The 27,587-nt window shown below is 44.9% G+C and overlaps 1 protein-coding gene across 2 annotated transcripts; it reads left to right on the top strand.

The window, feature by feature from the left end:
- Positions 1 to 28: 28 nt before the first annotated feature.
- LOC138645197 (BTB/POZ domain-containing protein KCTD5) lies at positions 29 to 27,521 on the top strand. 2 transcript variants are annotated; one of them, XM_069734304.1, is made up of 7 exons: positions 29 to 304; positions 10,027 to 10,135; positions 11,502 to 11,593; positions 15,053 to 15,148; positions 15,396 to 15,512; positions 16,737 to 16,862; positions 20,273 to 21,041. In XM_069734304.1, exons 1-7 carry the CDS (start codon positions 74 to 76, stop codon positions 20,300 to 20,302), a joined length of 801 nt encoding a protein of 266 aa, XP_069590405.1. In that variant the 5' UTR covers positions 29 to 73; the 3' UTR covers positions 20,303 to 21,041. The 2 variants fall into 2 exon arrangements, with proteins under 2 accessions (XP_069590405.1, XP_069590406.1); XM_069734305.1 differs by lacking the exon at positions 15,396 to 15,512 and having other exon boundaries at positions 32 to 304; positions 20,273 to 27,521.
- The last annotated feature ends 66 nt before the right edge of the window (positions 27,522 to 27,587 follow it).

The following is a 27,587-nucleotide window of genomic DNA, read 5'->3' as shown; positions in this document are numbered from 1 at the left end:
CAGCCCGAAGGAGGGGGGAAGCTATTAAAGGCCGGACACTTCCGGGGCTGTCAGTGGCAGGCTGGTGACGGAGATGGCGGAGAATAGTTGCGAGGTGAACGGCTCCGGGGCGGCGCTGTGTCGGCGGTGTGCGGCAGTGACCACCCCCGGGGAGAGGGGCAGCACGCCGGGCGGAGTGTCTAAGTGGGTCCGGCTAAATGTCGGGGGGACGTGTTTCCTGACCACACGGCAGACCCTGTGCAGAGACCCCAAATCCTTCCTGTACCGACTGTGTCAGGCGGATCCGGACCTGGACTCTGATAAGGTTGGTGCTCGGCAGGGGGCACTATGGGGGACTGCAAGCATCAGCATGTCTGCAAGTGCTACTCCCATTATTGGCTGCTGTTGGGAGTAGTAGTAAAGCTTCGAAGGGGGGGAAGGGGGTATAGGGGGCGTCTACCTCCGTGGTGGGGGATGTGTGTGGGGGGAGGAGGGGTCACCCTCTGTGCCAGGAGGGGGGGGGGATGTGTGGGGGAGGGGGTCTCCATCTGTGCTGGGAGGGGGGATGTGTGTTGGGAAGGGAGGTGTATGTGGGGGGATGTATGTGTGGGGGAATTGGGGGTCGACCTCTGTGTTGGGGGATGTGTGTGTAGGGGGTCGACCTCTGGTGGGGGAGGGGGTCTCCCTCTGTGACCGGAGGGTGGGTGTGTGTAGGGGGTCTTCTTCTATGCCGGGGGAGGGGTTCTCCCTCTGTGCCCTGAGGGGAGGTGTGTGTAGGGGGTCTCCCTCTATGCCAGGAGGGGGGGATATATGTGTGGGGGGAGGGGGTCTCCCTCTGTGACCGGAGGGTGGGTGTGTGTAGGGGGTCTTCCTCTATGCCGGGGGAGGGGGTCTCCCTCTGTGCCCTGAGGGGAGGTGTGTGTAGGGGGTCTCCCTCTATGCCAGGAGGGGGGGATATATGTGTGGGGGGAGGGGGTCTCCCTCTGTACTGGGACAGGGGGGGGGCTGCCTTCTGTAGCTGTACCAATATTTGTGCTGCTTTTGAGAGCTGCATGGGGTGGCGTGGTTCTAATTTACACTTGTTGTCCTGGGCACCAAAAAGTACCCTCCACGTCTTAAAGGGATTGTCCTTAAGCATTTTCATACTCAAATATATGTACTTGAGTGTCAAATATTTAGCAATTGGATTTCAGAATGAGTTGAATGAGAATCTGTCAGTGAGCTCAATCTGACTGGAGAGTTAAAATGTATATATATATATATATTTTATTATATTCTGAGCTCAGCTGATTTGACCATGCGCCATCAAAGTTGAATGTGCAGAGAAACAAAGCCTGGAAATGCTGAACGGTGCCAAGGTTTTGGAAGAACCGAAATGCAAAAAATATGTATATAATTTTTTTTTTAGCCCCTAAATATCTGCAGTAACCAAGTAAATTTTCCTTAAAGGCGTCCAGATTGTTTATTCTACTGCAGGTGTCTTTCTGGGGGTCCCCACATCTGTAAACGAGTGGAAGTGACTGGAGTGGGGCCGGGCATTTCTGGTGGCAATGATTCCAGCCTTTATGGGTGGTAGGAGTTTTCATCCAAGTATTTTCCTTGGCTTTTGGAGAGAGCAGAGGGATTGGTATATAATGTAGCAGTGTTGCTTCAGCCCTGCTTTGTTCCAGGGCCGCAGCTTCCGTCGTCTCCACTAACTGAGGTGCCTGGGTGGGACGTGATCACTTCTGGGGGATGCAGCACTACACCAGCTTTAGTTTTGCAGAGTCTACCATGTCTCTGGAGTAAATATTTCAGAGAATTGATGAGATGAAAGCTGTTCTGGGTCCTCCAAGGTTATTTAAATCAGGGGTCCCCAACTCCAGTCCTCAAGGCCCACCAACATGTCATGTTTTCAGGATTTCCTTAGTCTTGCCCAGGTAATAATTGCATCACCTGTGCAATGCAAAGGAAATCCTGAAAACCTGACCTGTTGGGGACCCCTGATTTAAAAGAACAAAAACAAACCCTTGTATCTCCCATGTATAACGAGGGCTCTCACTGGCGGCAGCGGCCTTTATGTGGAATGCAGAGACCCCCTGATATAAAAGGAAGCGAGCACAACTCTAGAAATACACCAGGTCTGCTCAGTAATAGACTCCAGGATTAAGGATCTTCCATTCACCTCCCAGAAGGCGCATCTGTATAAAAGCCAGGACGGACGTGGAGCCCAAATTCATAGGTAAAATCAGTGTATGGATCATTGCCATTAATTTATTAATCCCCCACATATCGAACTCCAGCAAACAAAACTAAGACTCCGCCACTGAAGTTGTGTACCTGTAAAAGCTTGTTAGATCAGCCTTCTATACGGTAACATACTATGGCTGTGTGTGGACATGACGACCATGGTGCCCCAACGTTCAGCACCAGGCTATAGTGCTAATCTCCCCCTTAACCCGGTCTGTTCTCAGCAGAAATGTGATAGTCCTATACAATGCCTGCAGGATGGGAGGAACTTGATAAGTTGGGGAGGTGCCCAGACTGCTTGGTATCTGGGAGTAATCTCCATCACCCCCTGACGGTGTTAGGAAGTGGGCTTGTACCCTTTAATGGCTGCTCACAGGTAAGTCCAGATGTCAGGTCCCATGTATTTGAATAGGAGCTGATGTTCTCTACCTGGGTTGAGTACTAAAAGGTGTACGGAGGTCACAACTTTATACATCTGACCACTTCTGAAGCTCACAGCAAGTGATCGGTGGGGATACTAGGTGTCGTGCCCCATTAATATAAAGTATTGAACACCCCCTTCAAGTCCCCTCTTCCATATACCCCCATTAGGAAATGATAGCCGCTTTCTGCTTTACATAACCCTATAACTCATGTGGTTTTCTGTCTGACCACGGGCCGGTTCTGACCTGATGACCACATCCTCATAGATATGTATGAGAATTGTACCAGGACCTCAGAACGCAGATGTGGCCCTATAGCGTCGATGTGTTTGCCTGATGGCGATTTCTCCTGACGACACCCCTTTCCCCGTAGACATACATGCTCAGCCACGTGAGCATGCTTCCAAAATAATAACCTGTTCCCTATATTTTATCTTGAATGGAGCACAGGATTTGCATGCCCAACTTCTGCTCCTTTGATTGCAAGTGATTGAAATCCACCAGCCCGAGCCTCCGTCTTCCCTGATATCTGACATCATGCACACTCCCATACACATGGCATGGTACGTAGTAATTGGTGATGAGTGAACATGGTGGGATAAGGTGTTATCTGAGTATGCTCATGTGTTAATGGTGTCTTCGGCGTGCCCGGCTACATGTCTCTCGGCTGTTAGACACCCACAACACATGCAGGGACTCGAACATAGTTTTTCTTTTCTGTATGTAGAACATTAGGACCTGGATGGTAGTCCACATGTGGATTCTTTTCTGACATACTGAGCGTTTGCAATTTGTTTAACCAGAAAGTGAAGACCTGAGTGCGTTTAAGAGTTGGAATCTAGTGTGTGTATGTATGCATGTCCGGGATTGGCATCTGCACCGTCGCAGCTACAGCCACAAAATTTTGCACAGTCACACGTCTGGACCCTGAGAGTCATAGGCTATGTTGTGAGACAAAATTTTGACCTTGCGCGTTCCAATTCACCAATTTTGCCCCTATCTACATAATGTGGGAAAAGTGTTGGAGGCAAATTGACAGCTGCCAGATGTGAACAAGGGGGACTTAGAGTGAGAGCGATGGCGCCAAAGAGTATATACCGTACAGTTGCTAAGGTGGGGCCCCGACATGGGATGCTCACCACACACGGGGATATGAACACACAGAAAATGCGCCACACACTACCACGTGCTTGAACACATATACCACCCTCAGCACACATTTCACCACACATACACCAACCTCGCCACATAAAAGTCGGCGCTCAAAACTTGCGACATGCAAAACTAGGCTCATGCAAAACTCGCCACATGGAAAACTCGCCTCATGCAAAACTTGCACACGTGGAAAAATTGCCACATGCACAAAAGTTGCCTCACACAAAACTTGCACATACTCAAAACGCACCACACATAAAACTCGCCACGTGCAAAACTCGCCATGCGCAAAACTTGCTGCACAAAACTTGCTACACTAACCTGTCACATGCAACTCGACGCACAAAAAGTTGCTACACGCATGTTGCCACACAACTCATCTCACAAAAGTCGCTACATGCATGTCGCCACACGCAAATCAATACACACAACTTGCCACATGAAACTCGCCCTAAAACACACACAAGTCTGGTATTATCCTTCAAGAATAAAAATCTGATAAGCAGGCAAACTACAAGAGCAACAAATGTACCATATAGGAAATCCGGCAGCTGTCAGTCACATGACCTGTCTATTATGTGTATGTGTGAGCTAATATATACTGCCAGGGGGGAGGGCTTCCTGTTGTCTGGGGATTTATCAGGCTGCCAATTTAGCTTACAAATACGGAGGTAAAAATACTGAGCAAATAACGTGTGAACGTGGTCTAATACAGGAGGAGACGACATACAGATATATACTATATACAGAGGAGATGACACACATATATACTATGTACAGCAGGAGAGGACATACAGGTATATACTATATTCAGGAGCAGATGACATACAGTAAATATTTGTATACAGGGGAGATGACACACCGGTATATACTATATACAGGAGGAGATGATACGCAGGTATATACTATATACAGGAGCAGTTGACACAGGTATATACTATATACAGGAGGAGATGACACGGGTATATACTATATACAGGAGGAGATGACACGGGTATATACTATATACAAGAGGAGATGACACAGGTATATACTATATACAGGAGGAGTTGACTTACAGGTATATACTAAATACAGGAGATGACATACAGGTATATACTATATATAGGAGATGACATACAGGTATATAGTATATACAGAAGAGATGACATAGAGGTATATACTATATACAGGAGGAGATGACACATAGGTATATACAATATACAGGAGGAGGAGATGACATACAGCAGGTATATACTATTTACAGGGGAGATGACATACAGGTATATACTATATACAGGAGATGACATACAGGTGTATACTATATATAAGGGAGATGACAAACCTGTATATACCAAGGTGAAAATGTGAGGTTAAAATGAGAGGCGTGAGGGGCTATAACTAACCACAGATATTTACTATGCCCAGGCAACGCCGTGCTCTTCAGCTAGTTAAAAATAAAGTATAATCCGGGGATGGGTTCGGAGGCATGAGGTGGGCGTATGATGACTAGTCTGGGAATGCGATATTTGGACAATACACAGCTTTCTTACAAGCCATTAGCCTCTTAACACAAAGTGCACGTGAATAATTTATCCTGATCAATATTCCTTCTGTGCATATAGTGTACATGAGTGCACGTGTGGAAATGCAGCGTTTTTTGTGAATTGTTTGACACTGGCTGCTTTTTTGGGGCAATTTATGGTGGTAACGCTCTAAAGAGCTGGCTCATATTTGATCACCCCTGGTCTAGGCCTTCAAGAAGCCGCTCCAGATATCCAGAGGATTGAAGCTGCACATCTGGTTGTGGGGTCTACTAAGTGCTACTTCTCAACCAATCAGCTGAGATGCTGCTTCCGAGCTTCGTTTTGCAGCTTTAGTGGGCCTTACCTACCCAGCATGTAGGTCTGCATGAGAATTTGTCACATTGTCCGCCATCGGCGAGTCTGGAGACTCCTGAATCTTCATAATGAAGCAGTCAAGTCTTTTACATGTAGGATGGAAATGTTTGTCTGCATTGGGAAATGTTAGTTTAGATATGCAAAGACGAGAGTCTCCTTTTTGCATCTTTCCAACGTGCAGATATATTTGATGTGCTGCTTTGATTGCATATTCAGTATTTTTGGATCGTCTCCTTTTTTTTGTGTAAAGGCAAATTGGCTCGATTGATTTGCCTTTTCAGTGGGCGCTGGCACAAAGCCGAAAAAGGATCTTTATATCCAGTGCTGTTTCCATATCCAGTTGTGAGCGTATACAATGCTCACAGCTGTCATATGGAATGCAAGCACTAAAATACACTTTGTGGAGAGCCTACCGTATCTCTAATTATGGCCGTCAATGACCATAGTCCCAGAGTATTAGTTATATTGGGTCATATTAAAGTTATAGAAGGAGTTGATGGCTTGGCAAAGGGGACATACCCTTGTAGGATGTGCAGGAACACATGGCACACTATCGGTCTGGGACAGATAGTAAATGGCCCATCCAACCTCATCCATTTTAGTATTTGTCCATAAAGTAGACCCCTAATGACAGTACTCTAGTGGGTACATAAGTCTTCAACTAGTGGGCTGCCTCATGTCCTTAAAGGGGGTTTCCATTCCACTAAATAGAGTAAACTGATTATTTTAGAAAGTAAAAGTGAGGTTTTGTTTTGAGGGAATCTGTATGCAGAATTATTGGGCAACTAAATGAAAAGTGCAAATTGTCCATCTCCATTATTTGTTTTAATTACAATTTCATCTACTTTTTGGGGCAGCACCAACCACGGCCTCCCAGACACTGAGCGGAGAGGTGACTGTGTTTTTTCCATCATTGTAAATCTCCGGTGTAAGAACGGCCCACAAGTTCTCAGTAGGGTTTAGGTCCGGTGAGGAAGGGGCCATGTCATTATTGTTTTCATCGTTAAGGCTTTTACTGGTAGTCGAGCACTGGAGACTTCGATACTACGATAGAGCGTTGTCCTGAAGAAAGTTCATGACTTTCTTAATAGATGCAGACTTTCCTCTGTACCACTGCTTGAAGAAAATGTCTTCCAAAAACTGGCAGTAGGTTTGGGATTCGGTCTTGAGTCTATTTTCATCCCAAAAAGGTCCAACTAGCTCATCTTTACTAATACCAGCCCATATCAGTACCCACCTCCATGTTGCTGGAGTTTGAGTGGAAGTGGAGGTCTGTGCCGTTACTGATCCAGCCTCGGGGCCCATCCATCTGGTCCTTCAAGAGTTGCTCACATCAGTCCATAAAACTTTTGAAAAATCTGTCTTCATATATTTTTGGGCCAATTCTTGACGTTTTGCCTTCTGTCCTGTTCAGTGGTGGTCCGGTTTCTGTCTTCCTTACCTCGGCCATGTCTCTGAGCACCTTGTACTTCTGTGTCTTGCTCAGTGGTGGTCGGGTTTCTGTCTTCCTTACCTCGGCCATGTCTCTGAGCACCTTGTACTTCTGTGTCTTGCTCAGTGGTGGTCCGGTTTCTTCCTTCCTTACCTCGGCCATGTCTCTGAGCACCTTGTACTTCTGTGTCTTGCTCAGTGGTGGTCCGGCTTCTTCCTTCCTTACCTCGGCCGTGTCTCTGAGCACCTTGTACTTCTGTGTCTTGCTCAGTGGTGGTCCGGCTTCTTCCTTCCTTACCTCGGCCGTGTCTCTGAGCACCTTGTACTTCTGTGTCTTGCTCAGTGGTGGTCCGGTTTCTTCCTTCCTTACCTCGGCCGTGTCTCTGAGCACCTTGTACTTCTGTGTCTTGCTCAGTGGTGGTCCGGTTTCTTCCTTCCTTACCTCGGCCATGTCTCTGAGCATCTTGCACTTCTGGGCTCTATGGAGGTTGCAATTCTGGAATATGACAGCCCTGGAGGACAATGGCTTCCTGTCCTCACCACATTTTGCTTCTCATATATTTGGCAGTTATTGTGCAGCTTTTTTTTTCTCAACACCTTTTTTTGCGACTATTTGTGGCAAAACTCTTGATGGTTCTGTGATTGCACCTCAATATTAAAGCATTTTCCTTATTGCTGCCTCCAAGACTTGTACAGTTTGACTTTTCAGAGTGTTACCTTTTTTTTTTTGGGCGGCACGGTGGCGCAGTGGTTAGCACAGCAGCCTTGCAGCGCTGGAGTCCTGGGTTCAAACCCCACCCAGGACAACATCTGCAAAGCGTTTGTATGTTCTCTCCGTGTTTGCGTGGGTTTCCTCCGGGCACTCCGGTTTCCTCCCACATTCCAAAGACATACTGATAGGGATTTTAGATTGTGAGCTCCATTGGGGACAGTGATGATAATGTGTGCAAAATGTAAAGCGCTGTGGAATATGTTAGCGCTATATAAAAATAGATTATTATTATTTTTTGTTTTATCCCACTTTGCCAGAGGGAAACCAGCTGCCTAATAATCCTGCACGTCTTGATAAAGGGCGCTGAATCCTTGGACCTCGCCCTCCTCATCATACAAATACACATCACCTGATCTGCTTCATCCAATACGTTTTTACAGCGCAGAGTGTGGATAATCTGCATAAAAATGAGATGATCATAATACTCACTCGCTTAAGAATTGTGCATCCAGTGTAGTGTTCACCGATGCTTAATATTTAATTTTGCGACCTAGGGGGTTATCCAGATGCCTGATATGCTGCTGCTCTGAAGGCAGCATGTGCTTCTTCTATAGCTTTAGTGGGCCTTTCCCTTAGGTTCAAACTCCTTCTAGTGTTATATGATTGCATCTGTAGTGTTTTCCGGATACAGAACTTTTTTTTTTAACATTTTTATATAAACTAACGGATTTAGTAAAACTTGGCGGGGAGGTGAATCCACTCGGCTCAGCTGGTGAACGCTGCACGAGATGGGTGTTTGTCAGGCTTCTACTCACATAATCATTCATCTCTAAGTGTCTACAAGGTACACGGGGGAAACGCCGCATCTTGGGAATTCGTGAGTTATTTAGATGCCCTCAGCAAGATGTTAGCAGCCGCTAAATTAAAATAATTACATGATGGCATCTGTTCTCCTGCACTAATTTCCTGGCAGGTTACATGTATGGCTATAGGGTAAGTATTGGTGATGAGTGAATGTTCTGATAAAGTGTTATCTGAGCATGCTCCGGTGTTATCAGTATCTTCAGTGTGCTCGAATATGAGCATGATTGACAGCTGTTACACAGCCCCAACATATGCCTGGATTGCATGTTAGTTGTCATACATGCAGCTGCGAGGACCTGAACATAATATTCGATCACGCCGGAGACACTCGCAGTGATGAGCGAACGTTCTCGTATAATGCCAAGTATGTAAATGTATATTGTGTGAGTGAAGATGGGCACAAGATAAAATCAGATATCCAGGGGTCCGTTAGATGTGTCCTGCGATCTCTGAACTTATCATTGATGATGTATCACGCTGCTAGATGTCGGTCTCTGATTAGGGGGTTTATTCTGGATGTCACTTTTTTTTTTTTTTCTTAAATTTGTATTTATCATTTTAGGAGACTTATTGTATGTCCATTTTTTTTAAAGCCGTTATTTGCTTCTGGGAAAATTGGCCTCTATTAGATAGTCGGAAGGTGTTGTTACCCAGCTGTCCCAGGTTCCGGAATGACCGTTCTGCTTTTTTCTTTAAGTTTTTTTTTTTTTTTTTTTTAATGGAAAAAAGACTAGTATACCCAAGCTGTATAATATGATTCCTCCTGTAATTCCTGGAAATGTGTGAATAGACTGATTACCGGGCATTACGGATCGTTCTGTCCAGGAGAATGGATGCTGGAGTGTAATGAAATGATGCCGGAGCTTTAATCAATATGTCCCATAGTCGCACAGCTGTAGTGAGCTGCTCCAGGCATTGGGGGGATTACTAGTTGTGTCGGGGATACACTGATCAGGAGCTGAGCAGATACGGGTCTTTTTTGGGAAGGTTCTGCCTATGAATGGTCATCACTGCCCTTCTATGCTTGGTCAGGATGAGCCTGTGTCGTATATGGAGCCACCACTGACACCGGCCGCTTTCTCGTCTTGCAAATGTTTCCATTCAGTGATACTAAGCTTCCTCGTATTCATTATTCAATGAGGCTGGAAACGTGCAGATTTGCATTGTCTGAATAGATTTTTCTATTATGTAAATCTTCACGTTCAGACTCGGGGTGGCGTAGGTAACCCTACTGGTGACGGGAGCCGGGGCATCTAGGGGTGCTATGGATGCAGACCTCCCTAATGCTTCCTTTGTCTTACTCCCCCCATTTATGATGTGACTGGCTGACGTCTTGTGTGTTCTGCTTTTTCAGGATGAAACCGGTGCCTATTTAATAGACCGAGACCCCACGTACTTTGGTCCAGTATTGAATTATTTGAGGCATGGGAAACTAGTCATCAATAAAGACCTAGCGGAAGAAGGTGAGTGTGCACTGCGCTTACAATGAAAGCCGAATGCGGCTCATCGGGCCACCAGATGGCTAGTACTGCTACCTTCTTGACACGCAAATGGCCTACCATATCAGATCGGTGATGGACCCCTATCGAGTAGCTACTTTTGGCCCCACACCGCAGCTCTGTACTTTGTGTAGAGGCCGTTCTCATGTGCGGCAGCTCGGCTCCTATTGTGGAAACTGGGGGATTTGCCTCAGTACCTGGGGACGGCTCCTCCACCGACCTGATTATTGATGACCTATCCGGAGAGTTCATGCACACACCCATAAAAATGATCTGCGTTATCTGCCGCTTTGATGGATGGCACTCATCAGCGTCTTAAGGTACCTTCACACTGAATGATATCGCTAGCGATCCGTGACGTTGCAGCGTCCTGGCTAGCGATATCGTTGTGTTTGACACGCAGCAGCGATCTGGATCCTGCTGTGCCATCGTTGGTCGGAGCAGAAAGTCCAGAACTTTATTTCGTCGCTGGATCTCCCGCAGACATCGCTGAATCGGCGTGTGACGCAGATTCAGCGATGTCTTCACTGGTAACCAGGGTAAACATATGGTTACTAAGCGCAAGGCCGCGCTTAGTAACCCGATGTTTACCCTGGTTACCAACGTAAACGTAAAAAAAAAAAAAAAAACACTACATACTTACATTCCGGTGTCTGTTCCCCGCTGTGCTTCTCTGCACTGACTGTGAGCGCCGGCCAGCCGGAAAGCACAGTGGTGACGTCACCGCTCTGCTTTCCGGCCGGCGCTCACAGTCAGTGCAGTGAAGCAGAGCGGGGAACAGACACCGGAATGTAAGTATGTAGTGTTTGGTTTTTTTTACGTTTACGTTGGTAACCAGGGTAAACATCGGGTTACTAAGCGCGGCCCTGCGCTTAGTAACCCGATGTTTACCCTGGTTACCAGGGGACTTCGAATAGTTGGTCGCTGGAGAGCTGTCTGTGTGACAGCTCTCCAGCGACCACCCAGCGACGCTGCAGCAATCGGGATCATTGTCTAGATCGCTGCAGCGTCGCTAAATATGACGGTACCTTTATTCGGATGAGGCAGGACTACATGGGCTCTAGCCATCTATGTAGATGAGTTGTAGACTGCCACCAAGAGCAATCATTGCAGATCTCTAGTAGTCGGAGAACCTGTTTGTTCTGGTGGTTAAGGTGTGACTGTTTTGGAGCGACTCTGGTGACATGACGGAGGAGCTGATCACTCACATCTTGCTATAATCTCATGAAACCTGGCAGGATTTCACCCCTGACCGCACTTTCAACATGACGTCTGCAACTTTTCACATACTTTTTGGCATTGTTTAAATTGTTTTTCTCTCCTTTTGCAGGTGTCCTCGAAGAAGCAGAGTTCTACAATATCACATCATTAATTAAATTGGTTAAGGATAGAATAAGGGAAAGGGACAGTAAAACCTCACAGGTAAGGCAATTCTTAGTAGTCTCCCTCGGTAACTCTTACGAGAATGAGTCCACCATTAGTGACAGTCTCATCGGAGGCTGCAGCCCTTTTCTGAATCTGGCCCCCTTCCCTGGGGTCATATAATGGTCTTGGTTCCCAATCCCCTTTTACCATGATTTTTGCCTGTGTACAGGGGTGGTCTTGTTGAGACTACCCCTGTTAAAGCCTAACCGCGGTTTGGTAAAGGATGCATTTCTATTGTATATGTGTTATTCTATATCTCAGCCTAACTGGGACACGTTTGGCCTTATGCGAGTGGTGCAGAAACGAGGAAACTTTGTATGTATAATAAAATTATTTCATGGCAAGCATGGTGCTCAAACTCTGAACTGAGCCTAAAAATACAGCCTTGGTTTCCTCATCTCCTACAGTCTGTTTAGAAGGGGTATACCAATCTCCAAGATCCTACCCCGATATGTAGTAGTTGTAGTAATAGCAAATACATCCGATTAGAATTATAGTATAGTTCTTCTGATTATCTGTCACTTACCCCATGTGCAGGGCATTGCAGTAGCTTGGGTATCCATGGTTATGATCACTGATATAGTGACAGTTAGTTGTTAGTGGTCATAACCATGGATACCGAAGCTACTGCAATGCCCTGCACATGGGGTAAGTGATATAGTGAATCAGAAGAACTATACTATATTTCTAATTGGAGGTATTTTCTGATATAGCATCTACTACACATCGGGATAGGATCTTGGAGTTGTGAAATACCTCCTTTAATGGCTACTACTTCTCTGTTGTGCAGACCTGCAGCCCTAGCCTGGAAATTGTAAGACTTCACTACACACGAGGATCTGCCAGTCTTACTTGTCTGGCCACATTTTCCTTTAGTGACTGTCCTTTTGACTAATCGTTACTCCTGGACTTGGGATAAGCCGACAGTAAGCGCAGTGCATCGGGGAATGTATTTAGGTCCTGCGGTGACGTTTGTATTAAGTGTAAGGTCAGATGGGGATATGGGTCAGTCCTGAGCGGAGATACTGCTAGGACAGATAGGTGTCCATGTGATTGCTGCTGATGGACTTTAACCCCCTTCACACCACAGACCTTTTTTCGTTTTTACCAAACACATAGGTTCTTTTTTTTTTTTTTTTTAATTTTAATAAAGAAAGTCATTTTCTGAGCCTTCACTTTTCGTAACTGGGCTGAGGCTGGATGAGGGATTACTTTTTTGTGTGCTAAATAGGGTTGATCAAATTGCTTCGGTTAAGTGCTTTTCTGAATGGCTATAGCACTTCCCGAATAGCTGCATGGGGAACCCGGATACCAGGAGCGCTCCTGATAATCGGGTGTCACGGCTGTGTGACACATGCATGGAGAGCCCAACAAACAGGCCCAAGCTATTCCATCAACCTGGGTGCCGAGCTAAAGTTTTTAATCGTATCCATATCAAAATGGCATGATCCCTTGATCTCCTGTTGCATTTTAATGCAATGTTGCGGCGACCAAAAAAAAGTAATTCTGGGGTGTTTTTTTTTTTTTTTTTTTTTTTTTTTTTTACAAACCGCCTCTGTGGGCGCGTGCCCCCCGGACCGCCTCTGTGGGCGCGTGCCCCCGGACCGCCTCTGTGGGCGCGTGCCCCCGGACCGCCTCTGTTGGCCGTTCCAGAATTGTCTTTACTACCATTGCCACAATCCACCCTCCAATATGGACCAGCGTACATTTTGATGTATGCGCACGTTTACGTTTGATATTTTGGATGGATAATAACATCAATAACTCTTGTAATATAAATGTTCCTGTTCTCCGAGTGGTGCGAGGCCCCATCTGCCGTGTGACTTTCCCCTCTCCAGCCCCTTCACTGTTTTTGGCGCTTTGACTTGTAGCATCAACAATTTGTTCTACGGCTGCTGGCATTTCAGTAAACCCCGGGAAGGAAAATGCACAAAACGTTCCATAAAAGGAAGTCGTCCGCTGCCGCAGATACCGGACAACACTAACAAAGTGCCCTCAGTATGTGTTATCTCCGCCAGAACAGACCAAACACTCATTGAGCTGAGATAATTTACGTCACCCAGATAATGAGTCTCGGATCTCGCCGGTATTTCTCAGCCTCTGTGTATCATGGAGGAGGGTCCTTATGGTGTGGAATCATCAGAAGGAAGGAAAGTCTGCAGACGTTACATGGAGAGTAAGCTCCGGATTCCTGGCCAGGAAAGCTCATAAGCTAATTAGTGCTAAGTGAGGGTCAGAGAAAAGCCCTGGTGTAGGACATGATGCCGGTGTGCATTGATCCCCTTAATTCTACAAAGGCGGAATAATCTGTATACACAGATGTTGCGCACTAACACCCTGCTATCTAAGTGAGGAACAGTGATGCAGACGTTTAGGAAAAATGATTTACTTTGAAGGGGATGATCTTTAAAGGGTGCCTTCCAAATTGGAGAGCGATGGCTGCTTTATTGAAGAAACCATGGTCTACCAGTCAATGGTTTGAGTCTAGTAGTATAATCCTATTCATCCCCCCCCCCCCCCACTAAACAAAAAATGCACCAAAATATACCAGCCCCCCTATAATTCCCTGCTTTCTTCTGGTTTTACTTTCTCATATTGCAATTAATACTAAAATTATATTAAGGTTTCGTAACCCATGAAACAGGCCCTCTCCCATTCCTCCTTGCTATGTAAAACTAGCTGCAGCAGGAGCCTCTCCCCTCAGCACTACACAGAAGTGCCCATTCATGTCTATACCGAACTGATAAAGATGGACAATCTCAACCAGAATGATGGCTCGGTGGGTAAAATTTAATTATTTAAGCTGACTTTTATAAAATGTATTAATATTTAGACTAGTCAGCCGTGCTATAAAATAGTGTTTTGTTTTTTCTTCTATATCGGGTAATGGATTAAGTTTAAAGGTTTGGATTTGATTTTATTTAGGTGGATATGATCATTCCTTAAACATTCCCAGGAAGAATTCCTCCTTCATCAGGTGCCATTACACATTTTGGTCCATATTGGCCATTCATGCGTGCATTCATGCGTGCAATCTACCAACCTATATCCAATCTCTATGGGCTCTTTAAGACTTTAGATAGTTTGGCATGGACCACTTGCCTCTCACCTCTGCAGTCCTTCTCAAAAATCCAACAAATCGTCAGGATATTAACCCATGTATTGCATAATTTCTGTAAGGCCGGGTTCACGCGTTGTCTGTTCTCCGATGGCAATACCCGGCCATATGTGAGGCAGCGATTTCAGGTCGGTGACCGTGTATCACAAGCGCATGAACCTGACTTTACACAAGTACTTTCAGCTTTTCAGATTGGTGTTCTTCTTGCTGTAGTCTGGACCGCCCACCTTAATGCTATATAATACTGGGAAGGAGGCGGTCCAGACTACGTAGCCGCACATTCACAATTCATGTCGAATTTACATTTTTTTTTTTTTTTTTTCCTTTTTCTGTTAAAGGTGCCGATTAAACATGTTTACAGAGTACTTCAATGTCAGGAGGAAGAGCTCACCCAAATGGTTTCCACAATGTCAGACGGCTGGAAATTCGAGCAGGTAAGCTGGTCTAGAAGATGCACCAGTGTAGAGATGTGGTAGTGACCATGCGCTCAGTCGTGCATCCTTCTCGGTAGACTGACTGCAGGGGAATTGCTTTAGTTGGCATCACTCCTAGATCTGTGTCGGTAACATGAATCTGAGCAGCACCATAAGTGCCGATAAATGGCATAAGACGTCAGCTAGCACTATATACTGCCGACACGCATCGTCCAGCGTCGTGACTGTGCCTTTACTCTGGTTGCAGTTTGTCAGCGTAGGTTCCATGTATGGATGCGGGCGGGATCACCAGTCAGAGTTTCTTCTCATTGTTTCAAGGGAAGTGAAAGTGGAGGAGACCAGCCTCCAGAAATGCAGCGGCGAGGTGTGTCCCATTCTGCGCACTATTTCCCCCACCTTTCCACCTCCTCAATATTTCCTTTCTGCTACATATACACATGCATGGCCTTGCATACAGCACCACGGGAATATACCGCCCACCGTCTGTCCCGCTGAACCCACTGATTGCCTAATTTGGGGCTCGGCTATGGCGTCTTCTTCTCGGCTGATCTTTTGCTTACTTGGATATGTAAATCCTTGTACATTGCCTACTTACTTGGTTACCTTGTTTAAAGTATTTAATGTTCCTTTTAAGTTTGTATCTGCCTTCCCTTTCCTTTTTTACTTTATTTTTTCTGGTCTCCCAGCTCAGACTTGTCCGATTATATTCCAAAAATTGTTGCTCACCTCTCTAGTGGGTAAATAAGCTATAGACAGCCCTATTGGGATGTGTGGATATCATGGGGATTTGGGTTTGCCCTCGGAGGTAGACACGTCGGACCTGCCCATTTGTCTACCACATAGGACAAACAAATGGTCGCCACGTAATACTTCATGTCTCGGGCGGGGGACGCTAGGGGGTAAACATCTGACCCTTAGGATCCCACAGTTTATAAATGCTGGTTTTTGGGGTGGCTTTGATCACTATAATCTCGTCACACTGAGACTAACCCTTTAATTGATATTCTGCTGTGCAAGTGAATAAAAACCAAATTATTTCTGGATCTGAGTTTTGCAAAAATCCATTTGGAAAAGCACTCGCCTAATTTACGCAATAGAGAAAAATAAAGCTTAAAAAATATGCCAGAAAATGTGCAAAGATGAGGAATTGGTAGAAGATGCATAGGTACTCGATACCTGGATCTGCCGCACTGGGGGTCTCTCTGCAGCAATGCCGTACCCCCGAGGTGATGGCGGCACGTACGGTGTGTGCATGTAAGTAGTGGGCCGCAGCAGTCGTGTATGTGGACTGCACATCACCCCTGCAGGCAGTACGTAAAGACCCGAGGCGGATTGGCCACAGGGGGGTCTCCATTCTTCCTTTCATTTTGAGTGGGAATAAACATGAAGTCCGTCCTGTCCTACGCGCAGATACCTTCATCCCTTATACGTTAAACAATCTAATCAAGTGAAATGTGTAATGTTGCATCCCGCAGGGGGGCTTGTCGCTGAGCCTTACAGTTATTGCATTTACTGTCTTAATTGCAGAGATTTTGGTTTTTGTTCATGGCTGATTTTTCTTTTCGCTTCATTTTGTTTCCTCATGAAGCTCGTCAGCATCGGTTCTTCCTATAACTACGGAAATGAAGATCAAGCAGAGTTCTTGTGCGTGGTCTCTAAAGAGTTGCACAATACACCTTACGGCACTGCTAGTGAGCCTAGTGAAAAAGCAAAGGTAAGTTGTGTCCTTTGGGGTGGGGGGTACTCTTAATTGCACATTTGGGCTTACCAATAAAGTTAATCTCACACTAGAGGGGCTGCCCAGCGCTTAGTATAGATCAATAATATATCAGATCGCTGGTGGTTGACATTCGGCATCCCCGAAGATCAGCCGTGTGCAGCTTCTGCGGAGGATCGACGGGAACGGTGCACAAAGCCGCGAAGGAACAGCTCTGTACGCCGAGTAGTGGCCATTCCTGGTACTGCAGCTCGGCTCTCATCCACTAGAATAGGGACTGAGCTGCCACTGCAGAATACAGCTGGCTCTGTACACCATTTATATCCAGCACCATGGGACCTTTTTTTTATTTATAATATATTTTTTTTCTTCACCCAGTTTCTTCAATTAGATCAGGCATCCAGAATTCTTTCTTGCATATAATGTTTCACATATAAAACCTAGTTAGGTTTGTCTCTCTAGGGGGTATTACACAAAACCTTTATAACACATGATGTGTAGGTTGCCTTTTGGGAGAAAAGGTATCTAGTACCCCCATTCAGTGGACGGACTACATGGGATAGGTGAGGGTCTCTGCAGCAAATCCGCTCCACCACCTTTTGCTTATCTGACTTGCAGATATAGCTCAATGTCTTATTTGGGGGAAACCATTTTTAACTCCTTAGCTTATGTACTTTGTAAGTCATTAAGGAAAGCATGAAGCTGGCTCAGGAGCTGATCCTGCTTCATAGGGGTAGAATAAGCAGTGACTGGAGCTAGCCCTGATTTTTGCAGTTTAAATGCCACCATCCATCTCAAACAGCGGCACTTGCATACGTCCTCCTGCTCCCATTAACCCACCTGTGACTGTCACGGGTAACTGCTTGCAACCAACCATCATACGGTTATGGGGACGTAATGGTCAATGCGGATCTGTCTGTCCACTATATAGCCCTCACTGCATAGCTAGCCTCAGGGCTTCCTCTGCGTGGTGCATTTGTGCTTTTTCATCTTTCTGTTTTTGTTTGCACTTACGAGTTTTCATTTTCGCTCCTTTTCTTTGCTCGTGCATGCTGCATGCTGGTACAGAGTGAGGACGAAGAGACGGATTACGATATGAATGACTCAGATTAAGTTATAAATTACTGGTGAGCCCTAGCTTTCCTGACTTCCCTGTACTCCCGATCCTTCACCAAACTCCCAGTAGATTCCCCCCTTTATTTTAGATTCTAAACCCATGCTTCACCATTGGAGTGAAGTGAGCCTCCGTCTGCTGCATTGGATTTACAGGGGGCTACAGGGGTCCTGATTACTTTTGGAGGTATAAAACCGCCATCGACACTTTGTCATTATGTATAGACCTGGATCTGCCTACAGGACTAAGTGTATTAAAGGATTGTTCTCAGTGGCTCACCTGTTGGTGGAGATTACCGCTGCTCCTGCAAGCACTGAGACTATTATCTCTAATACCTGTGACTCGGATGATTAGCATTGCATCAGTCCAACACAACGTGGGCTACGAGCTGGTCCTATAGTCTACCTGGCGGTGGATTTCTGGTCACTGGGGCCATTATTGTAGGACACATGCAAAGCTGATCTGGGTCTGCACCATCGCAGCTGAGAAATGAGAAACCACCATCTCCTGAGACCTGAGTGGTTCCTTCTAGATTTCAGGGGCCGTCAAGACTCAGTCGGGAAGGGGTGACTATATCCTGAGCATTAAACGTAAAACTAACCAGTAGTGATGAGCAAGGGGTTATCCGAGCATGCTCTTGTGCCTGAAAAATGCCTATTTCGCGGCTCTTCGACAGCCACAACACATGTAGGGATTGTAGAACAAGGAATCCCTGCATGTGTTATGGTTGTCAAACAGCAGCGAGACATGCGGCCGCGGGGACTCAGACATTTTTTCAGGCACGCCGAAGCATGCTCAGATAACACCTAATCCCAGCACATTCGCTCATCACTACTAAACAGTTTTTTTTTTTTTTTTTTTTCCCCTCAAGGCCGCTTTTATTAAATATGAATGCATTTTATATGTATTTTTAATCGGCTATTAGCGTTTAGTGTTTGCCTGGAATATTGCATCATAATGACAGGAAGGCAAGTTTTCAGAAATATCCATTATATTGGTGTATCTAATCTATTACACAGCAATAAAGCTGCCTGCAAACTCAAAGCTATACTCTACTTTTATTTTGTTTCCTCCTTGCAATTGATAACTGGAGCGTGTGTTAGTTACAAAGCCCCCGCATACAGTTAAATACTTGCTTCCTGCAGGTGCCACTAGGGGGCGCTTACTGCATACTGAGTAGTCATTGGAGGGAATAATAAAGCTGTATACAGTAGGGTCTTCTATGGAGTGATGTCTCGTGCATATAGGGATGACTGCTGGAGTGGAGACTTCTGGCGGGTGCAGTGGTCACTCCTACCGGAGGCCTGTTGTGCACCCTCATGTAGCAGATGTCCCCAATTTAGCACCTGTCATCTGCGCTTTGCTTACGTCATTACATCGTTGCCCTGTAATCTGTTCTACCGTCTAGGGAGTATTCGCAATGTTTATAGCTCGTGCACCTGAGCCATGGATGAAATCATACTAGGGTGTAATACACAACTGCAGGAGGGATTGTAATGAGGATTGGGGCCCAGATCTACTGTCCAATGCCTGGTCCCAGCCATGGTGGTTGGCACAGCAGAATCCTTAAAGGACTTGTCGCAGATCCATAAGACCAGTGGAAAAAGTATGATTGCCAGAAGTCATTCTACAATATGAATGGAGTGTTAGTGAGCATGTGCAAACTGAACTGTAGGAGCAGCAGCTGCACATGCTCACTAGCACTCCCTTTTTTTTTTTTTTTTAAACTTTTTCCCCTAGTACAAGACTGAGCTAATGGCCTAAAGTTCTGGAGAGACTTGCTGTGTTTATTCTTGGGCCATGTGCACGCAATGTCGTTTTTTTTTTTTTTTTTTTTAATCCCACCTGTCTGGAGACCATTAAAAGAATGAGATTAAGCATTATGTCAAATCTTCTTGCTGTGCATATGTTCATCCTTTTGAGCATATCTTAGTAGCTTAAGGTTTCTGAAGACGCCAAGCGGTTTAAAGAAGTGACTTGACAATTCTTCGGGCATTTTCTGCTCAGAAGATGATAGATGCAACTAAAACACTCAAATTAATCGGTCGTCAAGTGCTAAAAGCCCCAAACCATTCAGGGGGGAAAAAAACATTTGGCATTTCCTCCTGAAAAATCTAAAATATGGCTGGTTCACCTGCTTGAAAGACATTTTGTGCACGTTACCCGTAGATGGTTCCCTGACTGTCTGTAGTTTCTAGTTTGTTTTTTAGCTCCTTGTGTTTTTTGTTTTTTTCCCCTCATATTGGTCCACTTCTCCATGTTTCACTAGTCTATCCCTAATATTGTCTTTCAGATCTTGCAGGAGCGAGGCTCCCGAATGTGAAGTCTTGGGAGAAGTTTTTTTTAATTTTTTTTTTTTATATATATATAATTTTATTCCAAGCAAGCGAAGATCCGGCAGAGAATCTCCACTGTAACGAGCCACCACAAAGTCTGCGTTTATCGGGCCGCCATGAAGAACGTGTACAGAACTTGTGGTGGAAGCTTCAGTGTTTCATTCATGGGGACTCTGTTTTGAAGAAGACCTTTGACGAGGGTCTATTATGCGTCTCTTCCTTACTCCTGGGTTGTTTTCTTTTGTATCATCTTTTCCATTATTCTAGAACCTTTTTCTACACTTGCGGTATTAACAGCCGGGGGGTGACCCGACCTGAGTAACATCCTTACCCTTTGTACTTTGACACTAAATAGGTCTTGCGGGGTCTTTTCTCTTTCCACCATATTCAACTCCAGTCTCTGCCTACATTTTTTTTTTTTATTTTTTTTTTAGCCAGTCATGTCCTCCACCTAAATATGCCTAAAGCCATTTCTTCTTTGGTCGACCCCCTCCCATAGTTTATCAGCAAGAATAACGTGGAGCATGTCACATCTGCACTTGTCCATTGCTGCAAAAGGTTTCTTCCATAGAAACTCTACTTCTTCCTTAGCAAAGAAAAAATATATTTTGTATATAGAAATTTTTTTTTTCTTCTATTTCAATGTATTATATTATCTTTCTAGCAGATTGCGTCTTGGCATATTGCACGTTCAGTAAGGAATGGAGTATAAAACTTATTACAGGCAAATTAGAAGTGTCTTTTATATAAGATTGTGCACTTAAGATGGCGACGCAGGGAATTTTGAGAAAAATTTAAGTCATGTCTTCTGTCTATAAAACCACTGAATAGATCCAGTTGTGATCCTCTAGATCTACTGCACATCTTGGGACTCGTATAGTGCTCTTCCAGACCAGTCTTTTGCTTATTTCACGTCTCTGCTCCTTTTATTAATCTAGTAAATTGCTCCTCGCACGTACGCCATAGAGACGGTAAGATTGCAGCCATAAAAATATATATTTGGGGGGGTGCAACCTTTAGTTTGATTCTCCTCACTCGTAAAAGACTTTCTACAAAAAGAGGGTTGTAGTCCCAAGACTTCTGCTTCTAATACTTTACCCTCAAAATATATACTGTATTTATTTTTGGGTTTTTTGTACTGTTTATCAAGTGACTAACAAAATGGCTGCTATCGCTGTATAGGTTTGATGGGTGTCCATTAGTGATCGAGCGTGCTCCCTGTTCAAGTGAGCATGGGGTGCTCAGGTACGCATCGAGTATCACGGGTGCCCAAGTCCCCTGGGATTGCCTGACACACACGGGTAATGCTGTAGCCAACATGGCTACTGTATTTGTGTATGGCAGGCAATTGCCACATGTTTATTGGCTGTCTAATGGCCGCAAAATGTGGGGCACTCTATGCGTACCCGAACACCCCATGCTCGCTCCAATAGCGCACACTCAATCGCTAGTGTATATAAAAAGTAAACATGGAGCTTCCATTCTTGTCCCTCATGGCCGTAGTAAATTAGGGCTGTCCAATATACCTCAGGTGCATTTTGACATGTTAACAATAGAGCAGCACATTTGTATTGGCACAGTGTGGGCATGTAGGCCTCATTTATCTCTATTTATGTAGGCCCACAGCAGGCTTCATTTTTGAAACCGCTGAGGTAAAATGAAAGCTGAGGGCTGATTGGTTGCAATGGGCAACAAAGGTTTCAGTTATCTAGATTAACCAATCAGCGCATGGCTTTCATTTTAGCAGAGCAATTTCAGAGATGAAAGCTGAGGCCTGATTGGTTGCTATGGGCAACAAAAGCCAGTTGTGAAAGAGAACTAGGTTTTCATTATGGCAGCAGGGTTTCTTTGTGGGTTTTCTTCTTGCTATAAACTTAGGCAGCGTGTTTAAACAGAAATTCATAAATACTCCTGGCAGTACGATAAATGAAGGCTTACAACTAATTGGTTGCATTTGCATACAGATGGGGTTTTTAATAAAGTATGACAGTCCCTGCCACCCCATGCTCACTATTGTTATTGGCTCATATAAGGCCGTGCTCACATGTTGCGACTGAGGTGTAGTTTTTGTCAAAACTGTGACTTTGTACACCCAATGCAGCCTTAAATGGGTATTACCATCTCCCAATATATAGTAGGTGTAATAATATTGGCAATTACGGTACTTCCAATTAAAAATAGTGTAGTTCTTCTGATTCGCTATGTTTCTTAAAGCCTGTACAGGGCATTGCAATAGCTTGGATATCTGTGGTTATGACCACTAACAACTAACTGTCACTATGAATGAATGGTTGTAACCGTGGATACCCAAACTACTGCAGTGCCCTGCACATGGGGTAAGCGACCTGGCGAATCAGGAGAACTACACTACATTTATTGGAGATATTTGCTAATATTACACGTACTCCATATTGAGATAGGATCTTGGAGATGGGAATGATAAACTGCCCATATCAGCCTTGTTAGACAATATAGCAAGTCGATTGGCGTTCATTTGTAACACTGACATACAACCCAAGAGCGGCATGGTTCCCTCAGTCACATTTTTCCGATCTGTATCCGTATGGTTATCTAATCCTGAGTTTTAGGAGTACAGCCGGACCCATGAAACTGTCATTTCAATAACTGACGTGACAACTTTCAGAAAAAAGGATTAATATTCCTTTCAGGCCTGAATTTTCAAAGTAAGCACACTGGCTTCATCAGGTTTATTTGATCATGGATGCAGTCTGTATAGGTTAATCTGATGCACTATGAATATGAAGATTTTAAATGCGCTTGGTGTAAAGTGACTGGTCACTTATTAACATGGATCCTATGAAGAATCGACACCATTAAAACGGGTAAATGACAGAATCCACAGTACGGCTGATCATTGGATTTCTTACATAGATTTGCAGACTAGGGGTGCTTTCACGTTGCATTTCGGCACCCGTTCAGTGGCCCCGATGGGGTTAATTTCTGAACCCCCCGCAAAGTTGGAGCCGGACGTGTGCGCCAACGGGGCCATAGACTATAATGGTGGCGGGACAGCGAACGTATTCTGTGACGTGCATTGTATTCGGAGTGTGTGCCTACTGGAGGCGGCTACTCAGACGTGTAGTGTCTGAAAATGATGCGCGTTCACTCTCCCGTCACCATTATAGTCTATGGCCCTGTTGGCACAAACAGGGGGTTTAGACGTAAACCCCCGAAACGATACGAAAGCGCCCTAACAAATCAATGTGGGGTTTTTCCACTTGGAAGCCTGGATGCCGGTGTCAGGACTAGAATACCTGGTTCTCCTAATGTTTAGATCCTTCTAAGCTTGATTTCAAGTACAGACTGAGAAATGTTGAGTGGCCACAGGTTACCTGCCCGTAACTTCACAGACGGCCATGTCTATAAACGGCGACGACCGCCTATACAGTACCGATATTGTGTATGCCAAGACCTGCTCACTGCTGGAGTAAGATAATATAAGCCTCGGTATTTCTTCACTAATCTAATCTCTCCCACCCCCATACTTTTTTTTTTTTTTTTGGTAGATGTTCATAATTTGTCGCTCATGTTTAAAAGGGCTAATATAATATGTTCTGAATTATACTGTATATGAAACTAATGCAGTACATAAAGGGCTAATCTGTAACTACTTTCTTTTTTCGACTAGCTTACAAATGTTTGTTTTTGTTCTTTTTTTGCTACTTTGCAAAGGTCTAGTGTCAATTTGCAGGTCCTTTTTTGGCTTGTGCGAGTCTGATGCCCATTGGCGCCAGTCGGCGGTTATGTCTACGGAACTGGCGCATGAGCTACTGCTGATACTCCAAGCCAGTCGCGGGGAGGCATCTGTTGCAGCGTTGGTGACTTTCCTACCAGTTTACGTCGGTGGCCACGGCGAGGACCTGCGCATGCGTTATGTGGCACGTTGTTATATGCACGGGACCCTGACTCTTTTCTGTGCACATGGCGCGAGGGCTTTCTCCTACTTTCCAACCTCACTGACAATCTAAGTGCAGTTTTTTTTTTTTTTTTTCCAGTTCTCATCCACTAATGGATTTTGTGTCGTTTTAACTCCTTTTCTCCGGTGATCTATAGTTCCGTCTCTTCTCCTGTTCCGTGGGTATATTTGCAGACATGTTCTGAAAGCCTCTTGCTGTGAACTAATCCTGTTACAAAGTCCTGTGCGCTCTCTCCTTACTCTTCAATAATTCAATGGCTTTTCCGTGTTGTCACATTAAACTGTCTGGTTGTAAGCGGCTCTAATCGTCACATCACTTGGGAAATTCATAAGGACTATGGTCACTAAGCCACCGGTGTACGACGGGGTTATTTGCTGTGATAAGCCTCAACTGAACTGTCTGGTTCCTTTTTATTTGTCGATGTATAGGCCCCATCGTTACACTTATTGCGCTGTTGTCTTCGTAGCATAATTTTCAGTATTTGTTAATTTAAATGTACATGATGTCCTTTTTTAATAACTGGTTATGTATTGACCAAGTTTTGTTGGAAAAACTCTGCACAGGGCATTCTAGGAGTCAGGGATAAAAACAAAGTATCTTCCCTTTTTATGTGGCTTAAAGGGAGTAATTGAGATTAAAATTGGTGGTTATCAAAGTGACACTAATCCCACCACCGGAATCTGGTTATTCATTTGTCATGTATCCTCACTAGTGATGAGTGAATGTGCTGGGATCAGGTGTTATCTGAGCATGCTTGAGAAAGGTTAGTCCCTGCGGATGCATGGCTTCTGCAACACATGCATGGGTTTCCTATTTGTTAGGCAATCCCTGCATATGTTGCAGCTGTCATGTAGGCGCAGGGACTGGAGCATATTTTTCGAGTATGTTGAAGTTACTTGGTTTTGCACCCGAGCATGCTCAGATAACACCTTATCCCAACATGTTCGCTTAACGCTAATTTTCACCCAACCTTGTTCCCTCTTGCCGTTTCCAGTCTTTTTGCATCCAAAGTGGCCACTATTATTAATGACTTTCAGCTTGATCTTGAGCCATGGCGACTTGATGGATGAATGATCTGTAGGAAGATTGACCTTGTGCAAGCCTACATAGCTCCACCAGGGTCTATGCCATTATCTTGATAGTATCAAGCCATCTCGTTGCTGATCTTCCTCTTCGCCTTGTTCCTTCTATTCTTCCGACCATTTTGTCCTTCTCCAGTGATCGCTCTCTTCGTATGATTTATCCAAGATGGGCGAGTCCTAGCTTAATGATCCTTGCTGTGAATGACTATATGTCTGACTTGATTTGTTTGTTCTTCTTGCCATCTGCAGGAGACGGAAAAAAAGTAATCCGCTTACCTTCCACGGCGGACAATGGCGTGTGAATCCTCCGATCGGAACCCTGGTCAACATTGTTCGGTCAGGAACACGGCACACTGGTATCCAGGACCGAAATGGACGGGGCTCCAGCACCAATGAGAAAATGATGAAACATAACTTTTACTAAAAACATGGTGAGAAAACGCAAAGATGATATAGATTCCATAAGCTTGCATGTTTTAGGTTAGCCATACTTATTCTCGGCTATAAAATGTGTAAGCTTATCGATTCTTGATTTATTTATTTTTGCCTTTTCTCCTTATGTTTGATCATTTTCTCATTGGTGCTGGAGCCCAGTCCTCGCGGACTCTGCTTCCACCTCAGTAACGTGGAAACCTTCCCTGTCCTGTTGAGCCTTGCTTCTGACTTATCGCTCATCCTTATCCCATTGTAGCTGCCATCTTGGATGTAGGGAGACTGGCATGCCAATCTATGCGGAGGAGGTGGAGGGTGATCATATATGATGGGGTAAGGGGTTGCTTTTTATTAGCACATTCTGTAACTTGCTAATATACTTGACATGAGAAATATACCCCCTGAAGTACAGCATCAAGGTCCATTTTCAGCAGATCTTCTGGTTTGTCTGACGAAGGACAGCAGATCAAGTCTTGCCATTTGTGAAGGGAACCGGTTGACTGTTCGCACCAACAGCTAAGCCAGCCCCTCCTGATGTATAGACAGAGAAGGGGGCTGACTGCTTCTTTACTAGCAAAGCATTTGACCATAGATGTGGAAAGGGGCCTGGCTTAGCCACTGAAACGAGTAGTCTGCCTCCTGTTGCACTAGATGTGTTGATAAGGGGACTTGGCTCACTTTTTTAAGATATGGCGCCCAACAAATTACAGCAAGACTGCTTTTAGACAGCCATAATAACACAATCCCCATAAAACTAAAAAGTGGTGTTCCAGTGGAGGCAGACTCCAACATGTGAAGCAGACGTGGGATTTAGCACAGAGAGAATTCTGCTCCTTTTTGGTTTTGCTAACACGGGATCAAATCCGATATAATGCTTCATTCCTTCAAGTCTTTCAGTCATTGCAAAAAATACTAGCTCTAAAAATAAAGATATTACCCATTAAGAATCCAGTAAGTGAAGCTATCGATTTATGTTTGGCATCGGAGCCAGCGGCGACCTATAATCTTAAAACTGGCTGTTACCCAACATAATCTATTGTCCATTCTCAAGACGTTACCTACGATCAGAAGACAGGGTCTGCACTCCAAGTAACAGCGCCACACCTGACAATGGGCAGGGATTGGTATTGATGGTTTATTAGTGATGAGCGACCGTGCTGGGATAAGGTGTTATCTGAGCATGCTTGTGTGATAATGGGGTCTTTGAGAAATATGTCTCGCAGCTGTTCGACAGTCGCAACTTATGCAGGAATTTGGTCTTAAAAGGTCCAAACTCAAGGGATGGGGGTAAATAAAGCCCAGCTAAAGGATGGACAAGGAATGGGTCAGCAGTGGGAATACAATCTGCAGATGCAGGGAGCACCATGACCAAACTCCGCAGTTTTGTCCAGGAGTCCAGCTGTTACCGCAGCTCATTCCTTTCCCTCTGGCTCCTTTCCTGACGTAGCCTTTGACGCCCACTGATCACACATTGGTAGCCAATTCTATAGATATGCCAGCAATGCAGTTTCTTAAAAAACTAAATAAACCTGTTCCATAATGTACAGAATCTGTATGCCCTGCAAAGTGTCCTCCGACTAGGAGAAATGATCTGTGTTGGTCTACATAAATGGGGCAATTTCACATGTTGTTAACCCTTCTGCAGCCCACCTTCCCCTATGTGTAGATAACATTTTGTATATTGTACAAAGTTTCTCAATATTTTATTAAAGAATGCTGCAAACTCAACATGGGAAATAAAATGTCTAACAGTCTGGTGTCTCGTATTCCTGCCGTAGACCTGTGAGGAATAGCGATGAGCGAACGTGCTGGGATAAGGT

The sequence above is a fragment of the Ranitomeya imitator genome, chromosome 7, assembly GCF_032444005.1.
Source record: "Ranitomeya imitator isolate aRanImi1 chromosome 7, aRanImi1.pri, whole genome shotgun sequence".
Taxonomy (NCBI): Eukaryota; Metazoa; Chordata; class Amphibia; order Anura; family Dendrobatidae; genus Ranitomeya; species Ranitomeya imitator.
This window is presented reverse-complemented; position numbering and strand designations above follow the sequence as displayed.

Excerpts from the sequence above, each read along its gene's own strand:
- LOC138645197 (XM_069734304.1), top strand. The coding sequence starts at position 74 with ATGGCGGAGAATAGTTGCGAGGTGAACGGCTCCGGGGCGGCGCTGTGT. Across the intron at positions 305-10,026 it reads CGGACCTGGACTCTGATAAG|GATGAAACCGGTGCCTATTT; the intron begins GTTGGTGCTCGG and ends CTGCTTTTTCAG. Across the intron at positions 11,594-15,052 it reads GGGACAGTAAAACCTCACAG|GTGCCGATTAAACATGTTTA; the intron begins GTAAGGCAATTC and ends TTTCTGTTAAAG.